Below are 22,082 nucleotides of genomic sequence, written 5' to 3' on the forward strand. Positions count from 1 at the left end.
GGAGCACACGTGAGGGGCACCGCCTTGGGGGCCTCAGGAAGGAAATTGTGCAGCTAGACAGGCACGGACAGCAGTGAGGGGCGGGATGCTGCACGGTTGCTCCCTCCGGCCCCAGGTGGGGGTCCATCAAGATTCACGTTTCTCAGAAGAGTGGCGCCCCCAACCACCTGCAGCCCTAGCACCCGGGTTCTTGGTAAAAGTTCAGATTCACGGACCCACCCCTCACCAAATTCAGGTCTTTGGTGGAGTCTGGAAATCTGCATTCTAAGCCAGCTTGACTAAGCAACTGATGAGCTCTGAGGTTGGAAACCTACCTGGGGGCAGGTAGAGACCTCAGAACAATCCTCTTGCCGAGAAGTCAAGGCCTGCCAGCAACCTGGGACCTGCTGCCAGGGTGCAGGGCACTCGGGGAGGAAGGCTGAAGATGAGGGTGCCCAGCGCAGGCTGAGCACCACACCCACACGCCCGGAATTCCAGCAGCACCCGAGGCAGGCTGTGCCTCTCCCTGATTTACAAATGTGGAAGCCAGATCAGACATCCTTGCCCCAGGTTAGGGCTGCGCTGCTCTCATCCCAGCCAGCCTCCACCGCAGGCCCGTCCACAGACAGGAGAGCGGCGGCTTTCTAGGGTCCGAATCCAGTCTGAGTGCTTCTGCCCAACAGGCTCGTGAAGCTGACGCCACTGTCATTCACCGGTCACAGACGGGTGAGCGGAGGCCTGTCCGCTCAGACTGGTAACACACGAGGCTTATCTGGGCGCCGCTGTCTCTCGCGTTGCCATGGAGTTGGGGGAGTGGCTTGTCGGAGATACGATCCCAGTTTTAGCTACATGTCTATTTTTTATTCAATATATTAAATATATTAATCAGAAAAGTCACATACTATAAATCCAGGAAAATACACAAATATAAATGTCAGAATCTGTCACGTGTCTTCCTCCTAGAGCGAGGTTATGTACATGTGGAAGGAGGCGGCAGAGAGAGCCAGTGTGGAAGAGGCTGGGAAAGGCTGGTGGGGGCCCATCCCTCCCTCTCGACTGCCCCCCCTCAACCTCTTCCTTCCTGTATTTACAGCAACATTTGGCTTATTTACAGCATGGCAGTGTGTGTTAAAAATGGTTTATCTTACAAAAACACGAAGGCCAGGGCTGGGATGGGGGGTTAAGACAAATAGTAGGGGTCTCCCCCAAGAATGCATCCCCCTCCCACAGGGGATGACCTCCCAAAGCAAGTGAGGAGGCGGGTCAGTCTGCAGCTGCAGCCCAGGCAGGGGGTAGTGCTCCGGGAGTCTGAGGACCGTGGGCTCAAGGCACATGGGGTGGCGTGGGAGTGCGCGTACACAGGCCGCGTGTTCCTGGGCTGGGTCAGAAGGGCAGCGTCTCCATAAAGATCTTGTCGACAATGGGCGGAGGGGGCACCAAGTCCTCCAGCTTGAGGTAGAAGATGCGCTGCAGGCCCTGCGTGCACAGGGTCCGCAGCTCGGGCAGCTTGCCCAGCAGGCGGGACAGGCGGCTGGCCGGCTGGCACTCGCCTGCCACGGCTGAAACGTGCTCCTTCAGGCAGCTGGCGATGCGGTTCTGCAGCTCCTCCACCCGCCGAGGCTCCTGCAGCCCGTGCCGGTCTGTGAGGAAGGCAGAGGATCGACCACCCATCCGAGGACCAGACCTCCCCGAGACCTGGCCTCGCCCGCCTCCGGAACTCCTCCGGCACTTTGCAAAAGCACTCTCGCACACAGGAGCCCATCAGAAGTCTAGGAAGGCATTATCCTCATCTTCCCAGGGAGAAACTGAGGCCCAGAGAGGTTAAATGACTTGCCCAAGGTTAAAAAAAAGAGCAAAAATCCTAGCCGAGTTTTCTGACGAGGCCAGTGGTTGGTTTGTTTTCCCCCCAAACTGTCCCGAGGAGCCCTGGAGCTGAGCGGTGGTGTCCTGGAGGCCACCTTCAGGGAGAGCTGGCCTCAAACCCACCACTCCCTCCTCTGCCCAGAGAGCCTCAGGGTCTGTCCTATATAGCTGGGTCCCCTGTGAAATTTAAGTAAAAATGGGAAAGGGGAAAATTCAGGTGCTTTACAAAATAAAACAGAGAGTTCTTAAAACCTCCACATTTAACGCCCAGAGCCCACCCTGCATAATTATATTTACATAAAGCGCCCAGCAGGCAGGCACAGTTACCCATGCTGTTGGAAGTCAGGACACCCCTGGGGGAGCCGGTGACTGGGAGGGACACGAGGAGGGCTTCTGGGGCACCGGTCATGCCTGCGTCTGACCCAGGTGCTGGTTACGTGAGGGTGCTTAGCTTGTGCAAATTTATCCTTTGAGCAATTACACAACATAATTCAGTAAGACTTTAAAAAGAAACCACAACCTAGGCCACACATGACACCTACACAGTCTGGACCTTGGGTCAACTGGGATCATTCACAAACTGGCCTGGGCCTTGCGGTCCGATGCAGCTGGGCCCGAACCCCAGTTCTGCCCGGCAGGGTTGGTTTCAGCAAATGCTTGCCCCTTTCTGCATCTAGTCACCCTAACTTCACAATGTGGGGGCCGAGGAGTGTCAGACTCCAGTCTGCCCAGGGCCCTCGAGTCCTTCCCAACCCCCGGGACTGGCCCCTCACCTGTGATGAGGACAAGCGCGGACAGGCAGGCGAAGGCAGGCACGTCGACGGCCAGGCCGTGCAGGGACCGAGAGAAGGCCAGAATGCTGTCGATCCAGTCGCCGAAGCCTCGTGTGCACTGCAGCCGGTGCAGCACCAGGCCAGAGCAGAAGATGAGCTTTCCCTCGGCTGGCTTCGACCTGGTGGGGGAGCAGACAGATGGCGGTCAGGGGGGCTCCCGAGCAGGGCAGCGGGGGAGGGGCTGGGCGGAGGGTGGGCAGCTCACCGGTAGGCCAGGCGGAGGATGAAGAGCTCCAGGAAGGCCGACTCCAGCAGCAGGTCCCGGTCGCTTGCGCACAGCTCAGCGAAGCCGGGGATCTTCTCGGCCCACTTGCGGATGACCTCCAGGGACCCCGAGAGCAGGTCGTAGAACTGCCGCACGTCCCCAGCATCCTCCTTCCCAAAGTGGGGCAGTGCCAGCTCCTGGAACTGGGGGGCAGCCCGGGGGGTGGGGTCAGGGCATAGGGCCCTGGACAAGGCCCACCATGCACAGCCACATCACGCTCAGAGGCCAGACCCCGGGGGTGAGAGAGGACCTGAGATGCTGTCCACCTCGTGCCTGCGGTTCCAAATACCCACAGTGGGGGCTGCTGGAAGGAGCTCATTTTCCTGACTGGGCACCCACCCCAGGGGGTGCATCTTCCCATCTGGTCAGCCCACGGGGGCTCCTCTTTTCTCAGCCTGTCCAGCTGGGGAGGGGCCTTTCCTAAGGTGCACAGGCCCTGGGTGTGGGCTGGCAGGGCTCACCTTGGAGTAATCCAGTTTGGCTGTGCTGGGCCCCGAGTCCAGGTGTGCCCGGACCAGGGAGGTGAGGAGATTGGCTGGGGAGACGTCTGGGGGCTGCCTGGGCTTTGAAGGGAGCCGCCCCCGACGTCCCTTTAGGCTGTCTGTCCGGACAACTGCGAAGAGATGGCAGGGGTGAGGAAGGGAGGAAGGGACGGAGGGACCCCAGAAAGGGCCTCTCAACCCAGCTGTGTGCAACACAGCAGGAAAGCTCCAACAACGTAGAGCCCCTGAGACCCAGGGGTACCCCACAGGGACCACTGCCCACACAGAAGGCAGGTGGACGGGGGGAGGGGTAGAAATATGGTCCAGGCATGCCCCCCACTGCGGCCCACCAGGACGGATGCCACCACCGCCCCATCAGGCCTGCCTCTGTCCCAGCCACCCACCTTCCTTCACCATGCCCACAGCCAGGCACTTCTGGAAGCGGCAGAACTGGCAGCGGTTTCGCCGCCTCTTATCCACAGGGCAGTCCTTGTTAGCCAGGCAGATGTACTTGGCATTTTTCTGCACTGTGCGCTGGAGGGGGGACAACACGGAACAGGCTGTCAGAGCGTGGGGAGGGGGGAGCCCAGGGGAGGGGACCATCCAGATCCTGCTGCCATCACAGACAAAAGCGCTCTCTGTTCACAGCTATTTTTCTAACATTTGGGTGGCAGGGGAGGGAGCGGTGGAAGGGTGGGGGAAGAAAACGTCTTGGGGACATTGGGGGAGGTTCTGCATCAGGAGGAAGACCCCTGGGACACCAGATTAGGGGCCATGGGCTCCCTGGCAGCCCAGGCACCTATACTTCTTATGTGCCTGCATCCACCTGTCCCTCCCTTGGGGCAGACGAGACAGGGCCCAGGAGGGGTGGGGGCGGGAGCGCGGACGGGAAGCTAAGCAAGCACCCAGAGTGGGGACAAATCCAGAGCCTGTTCCCAAGTCCACCCCCAGCCCTCAAGCACCAAGCCCTCTTCCCAGCTCCTTTCATCTCATGCCAGGAACACGAGCGCCTGGGCCCCTTCCCACCAGGACCTCGAGTGGGGGAAGGACGGCCAGAGGAAACCCCGAGACTGGCCACTGGGACAGACCCCCTGGTACCCCTGCAGCCCACACCCTCTGCCCATCGCTCACACCTCCCTCCACTGCACTGTGGTCACACAGCCGTGAGTGCCCTAGTACATACACTAAAGGTCCCAGCCCCATGCCACCTCCTGGGGCTCCGCACAGCAGGGCTGCACCTCCCTGGAAGGCAGGACTAGTTTCGAGAACCCAGGGGAGGCTACCACAGACCCCGCTGGAGGGGGAGACCAGCCCATCCCCACTCCTCATGAAAAGCCACACCCAGGGCAGCCCAATACCTTGAAGAAGCCCTTGCAACCCTCACAGGTGCGGACGCCGTAATGCTGGCACGAAGCATTGTCACCACACACGGCACAGCGGCCCTCACTTCCGCCTGGAGCCCCACTCCGGGACTTAGCTGAGGTCACAGGCATGTTCAGCATCCCTGGGCCATCAAGGCGTGGAGAGGTGGGCACCAGGCCTGGGAAGGCCGTGGGCATGGAATAGCTATCTCCCTCCACCAGCTGGTGGGTGGCCTGAGAGGGGAACAGCTTCAGAGGGCTCTGAGCCAGGCTGGGGCTGGGGTTGGGGCCGGTGGTGGGGCTGAAGGAAAAGAAGGCTGGCGGCTGAGGCGGGGCAGGAGCCTTGGGCAGCTGCTCTGTCCATGCCCGCAGGCTTTCGTAAGTCTGGCTGGGTGAGAAGGGGCCAAAGGAGCCGTCCCAGGGAGAGAGCTGGGGCGGCTGAAGGCCGGGTGTGGGTGGAGACGGGGCCGAGCAGGGGCTGCCGTAGTAATCAGAGCCGCTGGAGGACAGGGTCTCATCTAGGGGGCCGCTCAGGGTTCCGGGGTAGCAGCCGTACACCTGGAAGTCCTCGAACTTGAAGGAAGCAGAGGCAGGGGAGGTGGCTGAGGATGATGATGTGGAGGAGGCTGAGGAGGAGGCTGAGGAGGATGGCTGGGCTGTTCCCGGCAGCTGGTACAGGAAGGTGTCAAACTCCCCTGTGTAGCCGTCCATGAAGGTGCTGAAGCTGGGCAGGGCAGTGGGGGCAGTGGGAGCCGCTTCGGGGCTGGCCAGGTCCATGGCGGGCTTGCTGAGTTCGGAGGTCAGGGGGTCACTTGCCAGGTGGTCATGGGGTCCCGGGCTTGGTGCTGGTGTCCCATATTGGGCTTGGATACAGGGCATCTCTGGAGAGGGAAGACAGCAAGGGGTTGGCAGGGGTCAGGGAATCAGTGAGGAAGGCCTGGAGCCTGACCTCTAAGTCCAGACCCCCGAGTAGCCAGGTGGCAAGGATGCCAACCAGACCTGGGATCCCGAGGTTTCAGGGTCACAGTCCACCACAGAGCCCAGGAATCCTAACCCCCAGCCACAGTACCATCTCAACCTCTTGTCACAAAACACCGCTGGGCAAAGGCCCAGTGAGAGTGGGCTCAGTTAGAAGGCCGGCCACACCCAGTCAGTCTGGGAACCCTAGGACCTAGGAAGGCACCCAGCCAGCATTTCTCTGCTGGAAGGGGGTGGGAGAAGCTGTGTTCCTCCAGCCCCTGTCCAGTGCCCCTGTCCTCCCTCACCGGGCAAGGCACGGGTGAGGGCTGGGAGAAGGGTGGGTGGGAGAAGCAGCCAGGCTCAGCCCTAGCCCAGTCCCCAGGAACAGATATGCCATCTCTCCAACCTGACACTCATGGGAACATTACCAGGCACCACCTAGTCTCTGCAAAGCCCCCCTCTCTCCCTCCACGGCACTGAGGAAGAAGGACATCCTGCAATGGAAGACGAGCTGGGAGTGAAGGCCTCACTGTCTAAGAAACTGGCCTAAGCAGCGATGAACCTGCCTCTTCTCCCTAGCCCCACCCTGCATACTGAGCAAAGCCTGAAGATCCCACAAACACCCTGGTCCTGCCATCTGGGGGACAGTATCCATTCTGTCCTTGCATGGGACGCTCCCAGGGGCAAAGAGGAAGAGGGCCCAGGCCTCCTCACCCCGTCCCCAGCTCCCCAGTGGACTGGGCAGCCTGGCTCCAGACCTCAAAAGGCCAGATGCTGAGAAGAGCCTGAGGGGAGGCCGGAGGGAGGAGAGTACAGCCCTTTGGACGTCCAGGAGAATGGACAGTCCCCAGGAGGAATTTCTCTGTGGCCCCCAAAGCATTTTTCTCTGTAATATTTATAGGAGAACTCTTGGAGTACACCAGAGGACTTGCAGTGGCTCTGCAGGGAGAAGGAGCCTGCTGGTGGGAGGGCGGCGACATCCTGCCACTGCCTGGGTCCCTCCACTAAAGTGTGCTCGGAAAAATTCAGGAGCTCCAACAAAGGGGGCTACACTCCCCACCCAAGGAGCCTGAAGGAGCAGAACTAGCATCATCTGGGAATGAGGGAACCCTTAAGTTCCCAGACTGGTCACAAACTAACAGAGAAGAAGCTCCAGAACAACATCCCCTCCCATCTCCGTGCCTGGGGTCTGCACGGCCCTAGCCTCACCAGTCAGGGAGGGGTGGTGGGTAAGAAAGCAAGCTGGAACAGAGCACCACAATCAATGCGGACAGTGGGAAGGGGCAAGGGCTGCCACCACCTCCTGGCCAAGAGTCCAAGGAGTCCTCTGGTTCTAGCCTTTCTCCCACCTCCATGGGCCCCTAGCTGGGTTAGCACCACCCCTGACGTAACACTCCCCCAACCAGCCCAGAAAACAGAGCCCCTGGAAGCTCTGGCCCCACCCACCCAGTGGCACCTATCCCCAGGCACACAGCACCGGTGAGAGAGAAGGGTGGCCACCTCTGCCTGCACTAGGAGAGCCTGGACAGGGATGGGTTTGAGGTGGAGGAAAGGCAGCTGCCACGGAGGGCTGGGCGTTCCAGCTTTATTCAAATCCTGTTTCTCCACTTGGACATCCCACATCCGGATCAACCCCCACCAACCTTCCCTCCACCCCCATGCAGGTACTTAATGGCACAAGATACGGACCCACATGGGGGTGGGGACGACTGCGCAGTCCCACAGGGAGGAGGAAGAGGCGGGGTTGAAGGAGGGAGGGGGAGAATCCGGCTTCAGGCAGGTCCTGGCAACAATGTGGCTTGCACCTGTTATGCTGAAGCCGCCTCAGGCTTCACCCTACTTGTATGATCCAACAAGCACTATGGGGGGAGACCGGTGACTATATGGGGGTCAAGGAGTGGGGGGTGCCCTCCAGGTAGTACCACAACAGAGACTCCAACGTTAGCAACTGTCATCCAGGATCCCCAAGGACCAGGGTTTCCACCTCTCTCTTCTCTCTCTCACACACACAGAGGATCCAAACTACAGCTACAACGATCTTCCTTGTGCTTCCAGAGATCCTGCTCCTGCCCCAAGAAGACTCTCTTATTCCAGCATGCAGCAGCGATTCCCCCACGGTTCAGCCACCAATGCTGGCTATTTCCACGGGGAACCAAGAGGTCTCCTAACACACAGTCCAGGCAGAAACTTCAGGCTGGATCCCTGCAAACTAAGCTACAGCCTCTAAAGTGTAAAGAAAACTACTAGCGGCATGAGGAAGGGGCTGACAAGCTGGCAGGGAGGAGACCCTTTTGGAAATCCAATCCTGGAAGGAGTCAGATGGATCCCAGCAGCTGAACGTCTATGTACCTTTCCCCCCAGCGTACTGAGAATCCCATCAGCACCCAAGTCCAGGGTGCCGTGTGCCCAGCTGGGCACCCTGAGAGACTGAACTACAGCCAGCTTTCTACAGAACAAGTCTCGATTCCTGGCGCCAACCCTAACCCCCTGAGGCTTCCACCTTGCACAGACACTCCCCCCTACCCTGTTACCCCGCGATGAGTAGATTCTAATCCAATCTGGGTCCTCATCCCGTTCCAACCGCTCCCCACTCCAACGCCAGAGCTGCATCCTACAGCCGCTCTCCTGCATGAAGACCCTACAACATCCTTTCTATCCGCGCGTACACCCATCTCCTTCATGCAAAAACCCCTAAAAAACCAGAACAGCTCTGATGAGCTGCACGATCCCCGCGGGGATACCTACCCGGCCGGCTCCTGCTCCCCCTGCCCTGGACCAGCACCCCGAGTTGCAGCCTGATCCCGAGTGCGCTTCAGAAGTCCTTCACACTCCCTCAACTTTCGCAGCCTCCGCCACTGGGGCTCCCCGGCTGAGCCGACCCTCTTCTTAAGCGCTCCGTGACGCACGGAGAGGGGCGGGGGCGCTTCTGACGCACGGCCGGCGAGCCCTGGCCATACAAGGGCGAGGGGGGCGGTGCGGTTCCGGCAGGAGGCGGCGCGGGCCGGGGAGCCCGAGGGGGCGGAGCCAGAAGCGGGCCTGGAATGTCTCCGCGGGTGACGCACGCGGGGTTCCATTGACGCAAGGAGCCCGGACTGTTTGATCTATAAATAGTCCCCTCGCGCCCACTGCGCAGGCTAAAAATAGCAGCTCGTGGACTCCCGAGGCTCCCCTAGCCCGACTCAGGACCCGGCCCGGGGTCCCCAGGTCCGAAATAACCCGCCAGGGAGGGCCACAGCCCGAGGAGAGGGCGCTCTAGAGCCGCGGCCGCAGGGCTTCCCCGACGAGGATCGCCTCATCCTCCAGCTGCTCCCCGGAGCCACGACCGTCCACACCCGCTCCCTCTGGCTCCCTTGACCTGCTCGGCCTTGCACCCTCCCAAGCCCTTCCTGAATGCCTGGGACTGGGGCGGGCTCAGGGACGCACCTGAGGCACCTGCACCCCCACCTCAGCCCCATGCACTTGATCAGTCTTTCCCACCAGGGTCTCCCCAGCAAGTTCTCAGGGTGCCCCAAGGCTCAGTCTGAGCCTTATTCTCTCCCCCCACTTTCCTATGCAAAGTACCTTCCAGAGGGCAGGGGTTTGCCAGGCCGAAGACGGGCGGGCCAGTGGGCTCTACTCCACCCGCGGAACTTCATTTTTCACCAGTCCCCTCCACAGTCCCTTCCAGGTTGAGTGAACTCTGGTGGGAAATTACCGAATTTCAGAACCGGGTGGAGCCTGAGAAGTCTTTCAGCATTTGTGAAGACTCTTCCCCATTTTATAAATAAACAGGTTCAGAAATAATGGCACTTGCTCAAGGTCACACAGGAAAGTGGTGGCCCACGGTGGGGGGGGGGGGGCAGTGATGAAACCCAGGGCCACTGCCTGTATCGCTGGGAGGTCTTTTCCCGCTTTCCCCTGTCCCCAGTAAGGGAGCACCCACACTCCCACCTCACCTCCAACACCTGTGTAAAAAGTAGTTCTGACCTGCCCTGTAGGAGCAGGACGGGCCTTCCAAGGCTATATCAGGACACAGACCAGGCTGCAGCCACCTGGAACCTTCCTGGGTCTGGCTGTCACCCCTCCACCCCCATTCTGCCCCTAGCCTGGGGAGGACCCACTCCCCACACCCCCACCCCTTCGCTAGGTAAGAAAGGAAGGGAGGGTAATGTTCCTAAGAAGAGAACCATCCCCCTACACGTGGGCGCAAGTGCAGGCACACACACACAGGGGACCCACGCAGCCCCCTTCTCCCCTGCAAGTCAACATGACCAGCGTCTGCTTCCCCTGAGCCCAAACTCACCCACCTCAGTCTCACCTCATCTGGTCATCCTACAGCAATCCCCTCTACCCTTGTGGCGTTTCCTGCACCTCACATCCACCCTCATCTCCCATCACAGACTCCACCTGCCCTTATCTTCAGTGCCCCCCACCCTCGTTCTGCCCATTCAAGGATCCTGCCAGCACCTCCAACTCCATCTGTTCCAGACAGCACCTGTCATCTCTGCACTTCCTCCTGTTACCCAGTGTCTGCTCCCAATGCCCCACATGTAACTTTTCATTTTTTTTCCTGAAATTCTATTTTAGAACATCTTTTGGATCCCCCATTCCTACTGCCAGCCACAGCCCATGCCTCCCTGGTACCTGAAGGCAACGGCAGCAGACCCACGGAGTGAGGCCGGTGACCTCCCCTTTTCCATGCCCTCACCCACTAAGAAAACTGCCCCTTAACCAGCTTGTCTCCACTTTCCAAACCCCACTGTCCACCGAGGATGGAGCAGTCTTCAGGTAATGCCGATCTCACTCAGAGATCTGGTCAGGACCCGCCAGAACTCCCCCACTGCACTCTCCACGTGGACCAGTCTTCAGAGATCTCTGGCTTTTCCCAAGCCATCTTCCGGAGATCCTTGAGGGCCACCTGGGTAAAGGGGAAGCATGGGCAAGATAATGCCAAGGCGACCCATCCAGGATCCCCATCCAGGATCCCCACCCCAAACTTAAGTGGAAGTTTGTTTTTATTTTTCGTCTTGGGTTTTTGCAAAGATTTTGCTTAGGGGAAAAAAGGATCCAGTGTAAAAAAAAAAAAAAAGCTTGAACCACCAATATACTTCCTGTTCTCCCATTTTGCAGATTAGGACACAAGGGCTCCCAGAGGAGCTGCACCCTGCTCAGGCCCACAGAGCAAGTCTGGGCTGATGAAACTAGGCTTGCCACCCAGCCCCCCATCCCACCCAGGGATGCACCCCTCCACCCAACAGGGCCTTCCTCAAAAGATAAAAATAATTTTAACATGTCAGCAAAAGATGATTCGCCAGATCAGCATTCTTCTCTCCATCCCCCACCACACAAACAGGTGCGTTAGCTGTGGCGTGACCTGTGTGCGCTCAAGCCCGGCCTTACCAGTTCTCTGAGAGCTGAGCCAGCCTGGAGCCCTAGCACCTGCCTTTCCTCCCCAACTTTCCATCTGTAAAAAGCAGCACAGGCCATCCCTCCTTGCCCTGGGGAGGCCCACCCAGGATCCCCAGGGAACTCAAATGTGCTGAGGAGCTGTCCAGAGCCCTGGCCTAAATCTCCGCATCTCAGCACTAGCCTCCAAATCTGTGTCTGCAGCCCAGGCCCCCCCTTCCCTGGCTGTTGCCAGGTTGGAGGCTGCGGCGGTCTTGCTGTTGCAAAGGCACAGGGGAGGGGAGGCAAGCGCACCTGCCACTTGGCCATGCTTGTGGAGGTGGAGGATGCTGGAAGGACTGAATACACTACACTCTGAAAACAGGAAAAAAAGGCAGAGTCCCTCTGTGGGAGCACACCCAGGGCCACCCATTAGGCACCTATGTGGACAGTCTATCCTAAGACAGTGGAGAGAGAGGTGAGAGGGGTCTGGGGGCCCTGGGCCTTATCCCTGCTGGCCAATGCCCTCCAGGGAGGGTGGGCTGGAGCTCTGACCAGGGATGGCATCCAGCAAAGCAGGACTGCGGGGAAAGGCATACTTGATGCAGACCTCGGGAGGCCTAGAGTGTCTGCTGGTTCCAGACAGGACCCTTCCCCCTTTAAGAAGTCTAGTCTTCAAGAGCAAAATAGCTCCCGGGAGTGGGGGCTGGGTGGGGGACAGGTAATGATGAAGCAGGTAATGATGGGAGAGGTATCTAAAACTAGAGGGGAGAACTAGAAGGTAAGGAAGGGCCGTGATAACACAGGAAGCGCAGGGATGGAAGAGGTCAAGTTGAAGACCAGACAGCCACCCATGTTGAGCTCCCATGGCAAGCCTGGCCCACCCACCTACCCTCGTAACCCTCCCCCCTCCCTCCCCCCATCTACAGGCCTTGGGCTAACCCTTCCCAGCACCCTCTGGGCATATCTCTCCTCTTCCTTCTAACCCGGCTGATCCCCCAAGACCTCAGCTCACATGCCAACCTCCGGGACGAGCCTAACTTCATAATAAGCACATCCTCACCGGGAGTTGGGGGCATGGGGAATACCAGTCAAGGGTCAGCCCAGGGCACTTCACATGGATTCTTCCACTTAACCCACTCCCCAGCCTTCCGGGATTGAATTCTGGACCCCACTTTACAAATGAAGAGATGGAGGCTTGGGAGCAGGACTCAAGGTCAGCTCCCCCAACTCTCAGCTCTGTGCCAGACCCAGGGCCCCCGTCGTTCTTCCAAGGGCACTGCAGAACCAGGTGCACAGCACGGCCTGTAAGTGGGAAACAGCAGCGGCCGTGAGGGGTCTTTGGAAGGACTGGCAGCGCTCCGGTCCACGCTCTGCAGACGGCCACCCGTGTGTGCTCACTCTGGAAAAGTCGCCCAACTACCCTCTAAAATATCACACCAACCATTCACACACTTTTCCGTATATCTGTTATACTTTCAAAATATACATTTAATTAAAAAATAGCCACACCTCAATGACAGCGATATATATATGTGCAAATGGTGCAGATGCCGCTGGAATTTACTGAGTACAAACTCATTCAAACGTGTGTTCCTGAAATCACAGAGAAACAGTGGCTGTTTCTCATTATTTACTTGCTCCCTCCATACATACTCAGTACACAACTCTGAGTGAGGAGAGGCCATACTATCTGACATTAGAAAAGGGTCTTCACACGCTATGTTTTCTGTCAACGTACTGTGTTTTCTGAACAACTCAGTCAGCCCTTGCCCCTCCTAGTCACATCTTACGGGTCCTTCCCATGTGTCCGACCACATCCCGCCCCCACCAATGTGTGAAGGTGAGGGCAAAACCCTGTCTCTCTCACCACCTTAGCAGGGGGACCCCTCATGCATCCTCAACAGTAAGTAGCCCAGGGCCACCCCAACTGTTCCCCAGCCAAGAGGGAGGGTGTGGACCTGGGTGAATAGGGCATGGAGGAAGTGGAACTGCACAGCCCCTTTCCCACAACGTCCCCGGGCCTCGGGCCGGCCCCCTCCACTGCTGGGCAGAGAGGGCAGGAACTTGCCCTACTTTCACCAAGACCATCCCCACCCACAGGCCTCCACACCCTTCCCTGGGGTGGGCAGAGGGAGTGAGCTTTGCATCCTCTCTCTGAGAAGTGGCCAGGGAGCTTCCCCTTCTCAGCCCCAGGACCTACCACCTGCGCTGACCTGGCCACTTCCTTTTCCTGCCCTGGCAGTGGGCACAGGGATCTGTGCTGGGGGTGGGGACATGCTGCCTACTGCCCCAAGGGGCTTCCCAGGGACAGCTCTGAGAACTGAGGGTACAGGGCGAGGTCCAGGCCACTGGCTCTGACCTCCGGGCCCTGGCCCAGGCCCTGCCACGACCACGCCTCTCTCCCCAGCCCCAGGCAGGGGCACTAGACAGAGGAGCTCTCAGAAGCATCTGTGACCAGGAGCCAGCAAACCTGGTGTGCAACCTAGGGCCAGTCCCTTGCCTTCTCCAAGGCTGTTTCCTCATCTGTCCAATGCAGACAATGTCACAGGTCCCAGTGCTGTGAGAATTCGATCTGCTGCCCTGACTGATATGGCTTGGTGGGCTGGGCATTGTCCTGCAAACAAGGGGTCACAGGTTGATTCCCAATCAGGGCACATGCCTGGCTTACGGGCCAGGTTCCTGGCTGAGGGCGTGTAGGAGACAGCTGGCTGATCCATGTTTCTCTCGTACTTCGATGTACTCTCCCTCTCTTTCTCCTTCCCTTCCCCTCTCTCTAAAAGTAAATAAATAAAATCGCCCCCCCCCAAAAAAAAAGAATTCAATCTGCTAACAGAAGCGGGAGGCTCCACAGTGAAATGGAGCACTGGTGGGGGGCGGGGACCCTGGGGACCCACAGCAGGATCCTAGGACGTGCAGGGAAAGCAGGCACCAGCTAAGGAGCCAGTGGCCGCCTTCTTCAAGAACCAGAGGAAAAGAGCAACCCCATCTCCATCTCCCCCTCTCCAGGGCTTCAGGGAAAGGAAGTGAGAGTGTGCCCACAGATGTGGCTCCACCCAGCACCAGAAAATTCCAGACTCCGTGTGCAGCAAGTGTTCAATTAACACCCTGAAGGAAGCCAGTTAATTAAGGAGGGCAGGCCTCTCTCCACAGAAGTCACTTCAGTTCAGTGATTTCTCGACCCCCACTCCCTTCTCAGGCCAGAAGAATTAACTAACACACAGCACAAAGGAATAAGGCTAGACTTCAGGAAGAACGGCCAGAGCTGGGAACCCAGACGAGACCACGGAGTTCCTCTGGGAAAGGTCTGCCCACACCTCGTTTGCTCCCTCCTCCAACCCCCTTCTCTGCCCAACCATCTGCTCAGCTCCCCGCCAGCTCCTCTCCCCTCCACCCCCCCTCCCCGCCCCCAGGGTCTCCCACTGCTGCCACCCTGCAGGACATCAACGCCCACCAAATTCCCCTGCCCCTGCCCAGGGTCTCCACCCAGCCACCTTGGGCAAAATTTCAAATTCCAAAATAAAAACCCTGTGATAATGAGCCCCAGCCGGAAAGACTGATGCATTTTCCTATTGTTAAAGTATTTTTAGTCACAGGCTCTGGATTCGTTTAGAGACTCACGTTCAGAAAGGGAAAAAGTTTTTTTTTTCAAGAACTGAAAAGGAGTGCACAGGAGCCTCCCACGTAAGGAGCTGCCGCTTATTCCAGGCCAGGCCCAAGCCCCTGGCCCGGGGCCTGGGGAGCATGTTTGTGGCGGGCTGGCTGGCAGACCTGCCAGGCCTCACTCCAGCTCTGCTTCTCAGGCACCAGAACCAGCTGGGAAGCCGGGCAAGAAGAGCAGGACCCGGCTGGAGGGCTCAGGGAAGCCGAGCCCAGGGGTCTGCCTCCTAGTCCCAACCAGCTGGGGGACCCGGGGACCCTCCTCCAGAACCTATGCTGAAGTGCCCTGATGGACACCCGGCTCACTCCAGTGTCCCTCCCCAGCCTGGGCACACCAGTGCCTCACCCATGCCCGGCCAACAGAAGAGGAGGCTCGAGACCCTTTTGGAAATCCCCGAGGGAGCAGAGAGAGGGCATCACACCTCTGGTTCTCGATCACGAAGTGCTCCCAGATCCCACTCCCATCATGCAACTGTCGTCAAGCCCCTACCTCTGGTTCCTCAGGATGTTGGCCACCCTTCTCCCTCCTCCTCCCCCACTCCTCTCAAGGTTAGAGAAACCACAAAGAAGACAGTCACAATGGAAAAAGGTCCCAATAGTCCAGCTCTTACGCCTCAGTTTCCCCATTCTTAAGACTCACCAGCTTCCTCCTCACAATCTGCTTTGGCTCATAGACCCCGGACAGCTGCACCAAGGGAGAATCCCAGGACTGGATGCAGGCTCTTCCCGGCAGCCTTGGGGAGCTCCGAGGGAAGAGACGTGACTGCCCAGTCAGCCTGTCCTGCCCAGCCGAGGCCGCACACCAGCTGAACAGGCTCAGGACAGGCAGCTCTCCCCAAGCCAGCATGTCCTGCTCTGTTTATATAGCAGAAATCAGAGCCGGCCTCTGGGGACAGGGGGAGCTGCCTCAGGGCCCTCTTGGCTAAAGCCTGACTTTGGCCCAGGTCAGCAAGAGCCCAAAATAGTCAACTGACGGGAGCCCTGGATGTGCGTGATGCTGGACCCATGCCCAGGCCTGGCAGACAGGTGCCACGTCACAAGACCAGCAGCCCTTGCACTCACGGGGCCCCAGCTGGCAGCCCCTCGGGGTGGCCTTGGCAGTGTATCTGGCATGAGTTCCATCCAATCACCCAGACAACAAGGTGAACACAAAAAATTCTGCCAGAGGGGCTGCTGTGGACCCAGAAGGAAGGCTGGGAGCTCAGGACTCGGGTTCGAGCTGCGGGCAGAGGTGGGGGCGACGGAGAGAAGGCGCCTGGCCCACTGCTGCCCTCTTCACTCACGTGCTCCCCGAGTCATGATCTCCGGCTGACCGGGGACACCTGCCTCTCCCACTTACAGTGATTCCTCTTCCTGGCCCCAGCCCAAGGCTGGTGGCACAGAGCCCGCCGCCAGCGTGAGGCCAGGTGCACACCCAGGACAGCCCCTGGGAGAGGAGGCCCTGCTTCCCGGGCTTTCTCTCTTCCCATCCAGGCTTGGGCTGGACATCCACCCTCCCCCTCCCAGCCCCTTCTCTGGGGCGCTCTGCACCCTGAACGCCAGCTCCCCAGGGGCAACAGTGTTGGGGGGGCTAGGGGAGATACTGAGCAGCTGTGGCTCCACCAAAGATCTCTCAAGGCCAGAGGAGGGAGGGCAACTGCTCAGAAACAGCCCTCTGTTCTGGGGACGGCACAGGGTCCCTGTCTGGGGTGCCAGCTGGACTCCAGCCCCTCAGGTAAACATGGTAACCAGGACGATGGCGTCCTGGGCCCCTCCCAGCATCTCAGGTCCCCAGAGGAAGGGCTGGTGGAAACCCCATCCCTACCTCTCACTCGCAGATCAGCCGTGCCTTCTCGGGACAGGACGCAGGCTCAGACAAGAAGGTGTGTCCTCCCCAGCAGATCAGGCCGCTGTGCTTGCCTGGAATCCAGGAGACCTGGTCTAAACTTGGCTCTGCACGTCCTCACTGTAGGGCATTGAAAAGTCACTTCTACCCTCTGTAACTCAGTTTCTTCGCCCATAAGGAGGGGAGGTGAGCTAGACGGCCAAGGAAACCTCTGGCCATGTCCAGAAGACTGGTATTTTCCCTCGCAGGAATGCCCCATGAATAGTGGAGGGTCTCTCCCGGCCCTTGGTTAGCAAGACCCTCCTCATCACAAAGGCACCTCTGCACACCAGACCTCACAGGACCTTCAGGGCTGCCATAGTGGGGAGGGGGCGTCAGCACCCTTTCCGGGAGGAATGGGGTAATCCCCACCTTCCCTGCATGCACTCCCCTGGTGCAGTGTCTGTACCCTAGAAACAAGCCAGGTTCCCATCCCCTGCTATGCTCCCAGCCTGGCCTTGAACTACCCAACCCTGCCCCATTAGCCTCCTGAAACTAGGCACATGTTGCCTTGGGAGCAGCTTTCACCCCCACCCCCCACCATCACCCTTGTCACCAACCCAGGGAGCCCCTCCTCCACCTGTCCTGCTAAGCAAATGAGGCTTCCCCCTTCCCCACCCCCACCTGACCCCCACCACCATGCTGAGCAGCGCACCTCGCTTGCCGCCTCTGTAGGGATTCCCCTTCACCCCCCAAACCACATCCACTGCAGGCAGCTCCACACCCACCTCTGCCCCCCACCCCAGCTGCGAGGGGCCCCAGGGTGTACAAAGGACGACGGCAGAGCACTTACCACCCTAGATGAATGGCCAGACCTTGGAAAACACTCAAGCCATCCTCTGGGCCTTCGGGGCCTGGCAAAAGAAGCCGGGACACCAGGGAGGGGCCAGGACTGGCTTCTGTCCATCGTGGAGGCCTGCAGAAGGGGAGTCAGTGTGACTGAGGAGAAACCAGCCAGCAGGGACATTCCCTGGAGACAGCACAAGCCGTAAACACAGCTGTGGGAACAGAGGCAGGACCCAGGCTACCGGGGGAGACAAGCTAGCCCAAGGCGGGGCATCACAGCCTGGGTCCCATGGCCCCGACAAACACTCTTGGGGATGTGGGTTGTGGCCAGGAGACACTGACAGCATCTGGGGCATCTCAGGGCCATGGAGACACATGGACACACCCAGCCCCCCGGCCTTGTACCCTACTCTGGGGTGAGGGCGCCTCAGTCCAGCTTTCAGCCCCTGATGTGCACAAAGGAACATCTTGTACGCAGAGAAAAGAGAACTACTGTGAAGAGAGAGCGGAACACCCTTCTTTCCTGACCCCCAAGGTGGCCCCCAAAGCCTCAGAGGCCCCACAGGGCAGGGGCTCCCGTACCCCTTCTCCTGGCAGCCCAGCCTTCTAACCAGAGCATTGGGGACTCTCGAGAACATTCTGTGAAGGGACTCCAGTCCCAAAACGGGACGGCCCAGCTCAGAGTAGAGAACTTAAAAGCAGGATGTGCTAGATCCCAGAGTGCCTAGGTTCAAGTCCTGGCCTCGTCACCTGTAACCCTGGGCAATTTACAGAACCTCTTTCCTCTACCTCACTTCCCTGATCTGTGAAAATGACAGCCTATAACTGACATCTCTAAAATTTACAACCACAGGGTTTCCATCAGGCTTGAAACGAGTTATGCATACCGGGCTTAGAACAGTGCTGGACACACAGATGTGACGTCAGTGTGAAGAGAAATTAAATGTGGACACATCAAACCTAACTCCAGGCCCTGGTTCCAAGCCGCTCTGGGCACCTGGCCTCTCCTTCTGGAGCCAACCGTGTGCGCACCCCTCCAGCCTCTTCAAGCCCTCCCCACTGACCCCACTGGCACAAAGCCCCCTTCAGCCAGGGCACCTCAGTCCCACATGTCTCCTCCCCCTTTCCCACCCTTATTCAGCCCTCTCCTCTCTTGACTGGGCCCCAGAGGGCAGGACCGGCCAAGGCCTGGCCTGCTCCAGTTATCAGGCTGCCTTCAGGCCATGGTGAGGCCTGGGAAAAGAGAAGTAGATGTGGCCATGATAGGAGGCAGAGGGAGTAAGGAGGAGGGCCCCAGAGGGTGGGTGATGGGGTTCCTCCGCCCTCCTGACTTCTGCCCCAGCGTCCTCAGCAAAGGGAGCTCCTCGGGCCCAGAGCGCACAGGCTCTCCTCCTACAGAGCCGAAGCTCCCCCATTCCTGAGAGTGTAATGGGAGGGGAGAGGGGAGGCCGAGGGAAAAGAGGAAGGGAGGGCATCCTGGAGCGTCTGGAGGCTTTCCAACCCCAACAGAAGGCAAAGTCAGACTGCAACCCTGCCCCAGCCCACAGGCTACACCTGCTTCCAGGAGTGGCATCATCATCTCCCGCACCTCAGAAACAGGGCTGCAGTCAGGCCCTGGGCCCCCTTCCCTTCTCTCACTGCCGCCCCACAGCTGAGGAGGAAGGGTGCGGAGGGACAAACTCTTCCTACCGGTCAGGCCCCACCTGAGTGCCCAGGTCATCCCCACCTTTGTATGAGAACAGGGGCCAGAGTCGGGGACCCAGTGGTGCCCAGGAAGTGGCTCCTAACATCTTAGGGCGGGTAGCTGACCCCTGCTCCTATCACAGATCAAAGTCCTCTCTTCCACAGTCATTCCATAAATATTTACTGGGAGCCTAACGTGAGCCTAGCAGTGAGCCATGAATAGTAGGAGACCCAACAAGGAGCAAGCCAAGTCCCTGGGCCCCACAAGGCTACAGTGGGGAATGAATCAAGGTCAATTACAATCAGCACTGTGCAGAGGGCAAACCAATGGCTCGAGTGAGCTTGGAGGAGGAAAGAGTGATACCCCCCAAATGGGGTGGGAGCATCAGGCCAGACACCAGTACCCAGCTCCTGCTCCCCATCCTCACTGTATCCAGCTACGTGGGCTTTCTGTCCCCACGTGGGGTCTGTGCGCTGGCTGTCCCTCTGTCAGGAAGTCATTGCCCTGGATGTCTGCATAACTAACTCCTGTCATCAGTCAGGTTTCCATTCTCATTTCCTTGGAGAGCCTCCACCCTCACCCTACCACACTGACCTATTTTTATTACCTCCACAGGACCGATGCTGTTCACTTGTCCACTTGTTTCTCTCAATTACTGCAGTGTGCGGTCTCTGAAACAGAGTTCAGCACCAGCAGGTGCTTAGTAAGTATTCGTGGAATGGGGGGACGGGGACTCATACATATCTGCACTGGAACCGGTCTGGGAGGAGGATCAGCAAGCCGCTTGGAAGCAGGTGGGAAGGACATTGTAGCTAAGGAGCTGTCCCTTCCATTTGGGGGCAGATTAAAAATCTGCAGATTCTTTCCTATGCTGAGTCACAAACCTGACTCTAAGAGCCTGCAGCTCTGGGTCCCAGCTGCTTCTCCTTCCTAAAGTATTTGGGTCTTTTCTTAGCTAAACTCCCCCTTGCAACAGGACATGACTGCAGACCCTCTGGAGCCCTGCTGGCCTCCTAGGCAAAAGTTCTGCATTGGCCAACGTCCTGACCCAGAAGTGGGCATATTACTATAACACACTATAACAACAGCAACAGATATGTATGTTGAAGACCATTTGCTAGATTCATTACTAAGCACTTTACATGCATTTTTTCATTTCAGCTTCAAAACACCATGAAAAAGGGATGATTATTATGAACATTTTACCAATAAGGAAACTAAGGCACAGAAATGTTAAGCCCCTTGCCCAAGGCCACATAGGTAGGAAGTAGCAAAGCTGGAATTAGAACCCAGGGAGCGCAACCAGGAGGCCCAGGGCCAGGCATTCTGCTTCCCCCTTGGATCTGTTCAGTGGGCAAGGGTCTCTGCAGAGAGCAGTTTGACAGCCAACCCCAGAGAGCAAGTGGGAAGCTCCAGGTCCCGGGCTGCTGGGCGTCTCAGCCAGGCTCTAGTCCTGAATTCCTGACCTAATTTTCTTAACTTCAGCACAGGCCTGAACATTTACTATCAGTCACATTCATCTTGCTAGTCTTGGTTCATCCTTCTGCCCGGTTGCCATCATCTGGAATCTTGATTTTATCTTACTGTACAGTTGTCATTCCTCTCCACTCTACATCATTACCAGGAACCAGCTGGCCTTCAAGTCTTCCTCCAAGTCACTGATCTAACCATTCATTTGGAGTGGGTCTAGGACAAGCAAAGCCCTGTGCTCACCACTGAGACCCCTGTCCCGGCTGTTGTCAGCCCCGGAATCTATAAGCACCCTTTAGGGTGGAGCTGCTGTGAACCCACCTACCTCTGCCTAGCCGTTATTTTCCCAGTATTCCCCTAAAATTAGCCCCAAACCCAAATTAATACATAACTGTAAAGCATTGTAAATGACACCTCTGCAGCATGTCTAATCCCAGGTCTGCTCCTGACTCGAGACCCTTTCTGGCCTTTGGTTTCTCCACGCGGTCCCACGAAGGAGTTGCAACGGGCAATCCTAGTCTGTCCCAGCGACGTCCTGGCAACCGAGCTCCCGAACTCCTGGAACCCGTTCCCCGAAGCCAGAGGGGAAAAGGAAGGAATTTCTCCGGCCTGGCCACCTCCAGCACCCCTCGCGGGCCAAACCCCACCCTTGGCGATCCAGGGAGAGAAAGCGTTGGCTGCCGCAGCTGGGAGCTGAGTCGGAGCTAGCAGGTTCCGCTGGCAATCCAGTCCCTACCCTCACGCTCCCCGGCTTCCAAGCAGGACTCCCGGCGTAGCCCCAGCCCACCCCAGCGCATCCTCAAGACTCTCTTCCCAGGCCTCTCGAGGACCAAATGACCTCCTCTCCACCGGGCCCCCTCACCTGGCCTGGCGAGCTCGGCTCGCATCTCCACCCCACGCCTTCCGGGCTCGCACACCAGCCGGCTGGGTGGCAGCTCCGAACCGCAGGGGTGCACATGCCCAAGGGTCGCGGACGCCACGCGAGGCCCCAAGCAGTTCCGCCGCCGCCTGGAGCTTCAGCCGCCGCGCCCCACCCCGCGCCCCCAGGAAGCCCCCCACCCTAAAGTTCCGGCCTCAGAGGCGTCCTCACCCCACTCCACCCCGCCCCGCGCCCCCGCGGCCGCCGGCGCCTCTGTCCCAGCCCGGGGTGCGCCTCCCCCGGCAGGCGGGCAGGGACCGTGACGCGCGCTCATTGACGTCTCCGGAATCCCGGCTGCGGCGGCCGACGCAGCCTCATCAATGGGGCTAAAAATAGAGGCGCCCGGAATAGTCGCGAACGCCCCGCCTCGCGTCCCCCCATCCCCAACACGCGCGCTGAACACCCGGTTACATAATCCGCCCCGCCGCATGCTGGGCTCGGGGGTGCTGTTTTTCAGGCGAGGGTTCTGTGCTCTTGCTAACACCATCTGAGGCAGCAAACTTGTAGCTAACGTATAAATTTACCCGGGGCTTCCCCCGAGGAAGAGGTGGAAAAAGTGAGGCCCAGAGAGGCTTAGCAGCAGCATAAAATC

The 22,082-nt window shown here is 58.7% G+C and overlaps 1 protein-coding gene across 7 annotated transcripts; it reads right to left on the minus strand.

Annotated features, from left to right (window-relative positions):
* Positions 1-818: 818 nt before the first annotated feature.
* NR4A1 (nuclear receptor subfamily 4 group A member 1) lies at positions 819-21,595 on the minus strand. Of its 7 annotated transcripts, XM_036018983.1 has the most exons (8): positions 21,434-21,595; positions 17,425-17,547; positions 4,781-5,664; positions 3,827-3,956; positions 3,402-3,553; positions 2,881-3,083; positions 2,616-2,794; positions 819-1,619 (listed from the first exon to the last, which is right to left on the minus strand). In XM_036018983.1, the coding sequence occupies exons 3-8, from the start codon at positions 5,660-5,662 to the stop codon at positions 1,363-1,365; spliced, it is 1,803 nt and encodes a 600-aa protein (XP_035874876.1). In that variant the 5' UTR covers positions 5,663-5,664; positions 17,425-17,547; positions 21,434-21,595; the 3' UTR covers positions 819-1,362. The 7 variants fall into 7 exon arrangements, with proteins under 7 accessions (XP_035874876.1, XP_028388297.1, XP_028388296.1 ...); XM_028532496.2 differs by lacking the exons at positions 17,425-17,547; positions 21,434-21,595 and adding an exon at positions 15,408-15,610; XM_028532495.2 differs by lacking the exons at positions 17,425-17,547; positions 21,434-21,595 and adding an exon at positions 9,305-9,422.
* Positions 21,596-22,082: the final 487 nt, after the last annotated feature.

This window comes from Phyllostomus discolor, chromosome 2 (assembly GCF_004126475.2).
Source record: "Phyllostomus discolor isolate MPI-MPIP mPhyDis1 chromosome 2, mPhyDis1.pri.v3, whole genome shotgun sequence".
Classification (NCBI taxonomy): Eukaryota; Metazoa; Chordata; class Mammalia; order Chiroptera; family Phyllostomidae; genus Phyllostomus; species Phyllostomus discolor.